Raw genomic sequence first — 4097 nt, forward strand, 5'->3', positions numbered from 1 at the left:
TACCGTGGATGTCTGATGTGTGGGTTCCGTGGATCTGGCAGGTGTCGCTGATCTGGCGTGTGTGTGTGTGTGTTGGTGCCGTGGATCTGTCCGGTATGGGGATTCCGTGGATATGGCCGATGTGTGGGTTCCGTGATCTGTCCGGTATGGGTGCAGTGGATCTGTCCAGTATGTGGGTTCCGTGGATCTATCGGGTGTGGGTGCCGTGGATCTGTCCAGTGTGTGGGTGCCGTGGATCAGGCAGGTGTCGTGGATCTGTCCGGTGTGTGGGCGCCGTGGACGCTGCATTGCACAATGTGATAGATCTGCGCTTGCAATTTAAATGCCTGGGCTAGAGCGATCCGTCACCAGGCTGTGCAGTGAAACTTTCGGAAGCTGCGCTGCTATTGGCTGAGCCGATCACGTGACGCCACTTGCCTGTACATTCATCTCATGTTCTGCTGCTGGCTCTATGGAGGAAGTGAGAAAGTTGGCACAATCACCCTGGACTGGACAGACACCATCAGTCAGTGATAGATGGACTATGCCAGAATGAGCTCCTTCCTGGATTACCCCAGTCTGATGGCGGGAGAGCCCCGAGCCTTCCACCCTGACCATGGACTTACAACTTTCCAGTCCTGCGCAGTCAGTGCCAATAACTGCAACAACGATGATCGCTTTATGGTTGGAAGGGGGGTCCAAATAAGTTCTCATCACCATCATCATCCTCACCAAGCTGGAGCCTTCCAGAGCCACAACAACCTGGGCATGTCCTACTCCCACCCGAGCTGCACTGCAGGGTATGGCATCCAGAGCTTCAGCACCAGCTATCCCCACTTCCCCATAAATGCAGAGGCTGATGTGGGTGCAGGGTTCCCCAGCGCCGGGTACACAGGGAATATGGCCTCTACTGTAGCCCAGCACCATCAGCACCAAGGCTATGTGGACGGCACAGCTCACTACATCCACCACAGCTATGGCCCAGAGCAGCAGAACCTGTCCATGGCGGGGTACAACAATGTCAGCAGCCTCCACATCAACCCCCAGGACTGCCGCTCACCTCCTGCAGAGGCTTCTCCATCAACACAGACCTTTGACTGGATGAAAGTCAAACGAAACCCCCCTAAGACAGGTGAGCTGGGCACTGCTGAGGGCACAGGGGCTCAGGAAACCTACTGCTGTCATATGTGTCCAGACCATGGACAGAGAGGACATGACCATCCTCTTATCTCACAGTATAGCAATACACCTGTACTACTACTATCAAGAACAACAACACTATTGAGTATCAATCTAGACTGTATGTGTGTGTGTGTGTGTGTGTGTGTGTGTGTGTGTGTGTGTGTGTGTGTGAGTGTGGGGTAAATACTTTGATTGTGCCACCTTGTAACTCATCTGTGCTTGTATACTGCAGGTAAAGCTGGAGAGTATGGGTATGCAGGTCAGCCCAACACTGTCAGAACCAACTTCACCACTAAACAGCTCACAGAATTAGAGAAGGAGTTTCATTTCAACAAGTATCTGACCAGAGCCCGGAGGGTGGAGATAGCAGCTGCCTTACAACTCAATGAAACCCAGGTGAAGATCTGGTTTCAGAACAGGAGGATGAAACAGAAGAAGAGAGAAAAAGAGGGTCTTCTGCCCATCTCCCCCTCAGCCAGCACAGGAAGTGATGAGAAGTCAGAGGAGATGTCAGATAAATCCAGCCCATCACCCTGCGCCCCATCTCCTGCATCCTCTACCTCAGACCACCTAAATTCCTCCAACTAAGCCCCCAGCTGCTGCAATAGACTCTTGGAGCCTGGTTCCTTGTATGTGAAATGCCACTTGGCATCAATCTTCTGTTTGCACAAAGTTTTCTCAAAGTGTTTGGCATTAGAGCCAATGAACCAAAGATGACTCTCTGATGAGTATTGGCATGTGTTACCTTATACCAGGTCTGAGCCCCTGGTCAGATCCACTGGAGATGTGTCTACCTGATGGTGCCATCTGGGTACCAACAAATCTTAAAAAAGTGATGCACTATAGAAAAAAACAAAGTTTACACAATGGAAAGACTTATTAATTTAAATGTTTTCTTGTTTACGTGTCAGATTGTGAATATTTCCTGCAGAGATTTTTTTTATCAGTTCTAATTCATAATAACTCATTTTTTGGGACTGGGGGAGATGAGGATGTAATTTACGGCACACAATAAACAATTGGCTGCATCTTCCCCAGGGCTCCAGGACTCGTGTCTGTACATGGATTTTATTTCTGAATCAGTTTTCATCTCGGATCCATTCAATCTCTGGATATTGTCTTTGGCCGAATATTCTGTATATTATGTGATTCCTGAGTCTGTGCACGATGAATAACGATCGTCTCTTTCCGATCTACACTGAGTTTTATCAGTTGTAATTTGTGATTCAATATATTTCGATACAGGACACGATGGACATTGGATCTGTGTAATATTCGGGGTACAGGGTGTAAAGTGGAAACGAATAAAGTGCTTTAAAATGAAATTATTTGTGTAATTCTTATAGCAATTGTAGGAGTTGTTTATAGTAGCAGCTTTGTAGGAAGCCATTAATAAGAAACTAAAGAGAAGTCCTTACAGTTGCAGAACTTCTATTTGTTCAGATTCTCTTCAAGTGACACCTTGGGGGAACATCTTGGGTCAAGAACTGGTGAACTTTTCACCTTGAGTTGAATGCTGACATGTGTAAACAGAGAAGACTGACAAAAATGTACAGCTTGTCTTCAGCCAGTCTTTCCTCACATCAAACCATATAAACATAAGTTCTCACATGGGTTCTGCATTTAAAGGGAATGCTCTTTGCATTTAGCTGACCCTGATCATATCGCTGCTTCTAGACACCATAATCAGAATGAATGATATTTAATACTAGACAGGTTCAGTAGGAAACTGGAACTCCAGTAAAGTTAATTGTTGCAAAGCCTCCAAAAGTAACAAAACTTGTAATGGCTTCTGCTGACTTCAAAGAAAACCTGAGAACAGCTTCTTGTTCCTTCTTCTCAGCTCCTTTGTTTGTAGCAGTCAGGATCTAGGTAAAGGCAGATGTCTGGATTCTTCACTGTACTTTAATGTGTTAAATATCATTACCATAACAACTGACTAGTTATCTGAAATGATATCTAAAGGGAACTCTTGTGTTGCACAGGAGCTTAGAGGATAACTTCAAAGGAAGCTATAATCTAACCTGTGAGGAGCTATTCAGAGCATGGTAATGATGGCATGACTTACCTTGTAAGTCCAGAACAAGAACATGGGAAAAAACACATCAGATCACAAAGAGAGAGGTCACAGAAAGGACGAACATTGTGTTACATAACGGATTTCCTAAAGAGATTGGGTCAATCCACATTCAGTCGCAATGAATGGACTTATACATTTGTCAGGGCAAATACTCATCATGTAACATCAAGGATTGCGGTATCACTTGAATGACCATCAATGAATCTCAAGCATAGTACAATAATATTTATTATAGTAATCATCCTCTTCTTTAGATTACATGCACACAGTTGTTTTTCTTATTATTCGTTTCCTCAAAATTGTTGTGTTAATGAAATGCTGCAAAAATACAAAACAAACTGGGAAAAAATATTATTATGATTAATAATAATAATGTATGTATTATAATAAATGAATGTACTCATCCATTTATTTACATAAGTATAGAGTTATAAAAATACAAAAAAAACAAAAGAAAAGAAAAAACTGAAAAGTAATATACTGATAGTAAAAATTATAGTCTATGGTAATTTAAAATACATTTTCATCCTATATTTTTGTGCAGTGGAGTTTCTTTGGAGGGAGTGTGCATTAAAGGTTATAATACACAAAAATGGTCTATATCTATCTAACTATCTATCTGTATATATATATATATATATATATATATATATATATATATATATATATATATATAAAAAATATATATATATTTATATATATATATACATAGATATATCTATCTATTGCCTACCTATTGCCTATCTATCTATCTATTGCCTATCTATCCATCTATCTATCTATCTATCTATCTGTCTGTCTGTCTGTCTGTCTATCTATCTCTCTCTCTCTCTCTCTCTATCTATCTATCTACCTA

General features: G+C 42.3%; 1 protein-coding gene across 1 annotated transcript; it reads left to right on the top strand.

Annotated features, from left to right (window-relative positions):
- The first annotated feature begins 434 nt into the window (after window positions 1-434).
- HOXA1 (homeobox A1) lies at window positions 435-2469 on the top strand. The gene is made up of 2 exons (XM_075316694.1): window positions 435-1111; window positions 1394-2469. Exons 1-2 carry the CDS (start codon window positions 517-519, stop codon window positions 1747-1749), a joined length of 951 nt encoding a protein of 316 aa, XP_075172809.1. The 5' UTR covers window positions 435-516; the 3' UTR covers window positions 1750-2469.
- Window positions 2470-4097: the final 1628 nt, after the last annotated feature.

This window comes from Anomaloglossus baeobatrachus, chromosome 6, assembly GCF_048569485.1.
Source record: "Anomaloglossus baeobatrachus isolate aAnoBae1 chromosome 6, aAnoBae1.hap1, whole genome shotgun sequence".
NCBI lineage: Eukaryota > Metazoa > Chordata > Amphibia > Anura > Aromobatidae > Anomaloglossus > Anomaloglossus baeobatrachus.

Bases quoted from the DNA above. Each gene is read 5' to 3' on its own strand.
- HOXA1 (XM_075316694.1), top strand. From the start codon at position 517: ATGGACTATGCCAGAATGAGCTCCTTCCTGGATTACCCCAGTCTGATG. The intron at 1,112-1,393 runs GTGAGCTGGGCA...TGTATACTGCAG, and splicing joins ACGAAACCCCCCTAAGACAG to GTAAAGCTGGAGAGTATGGG.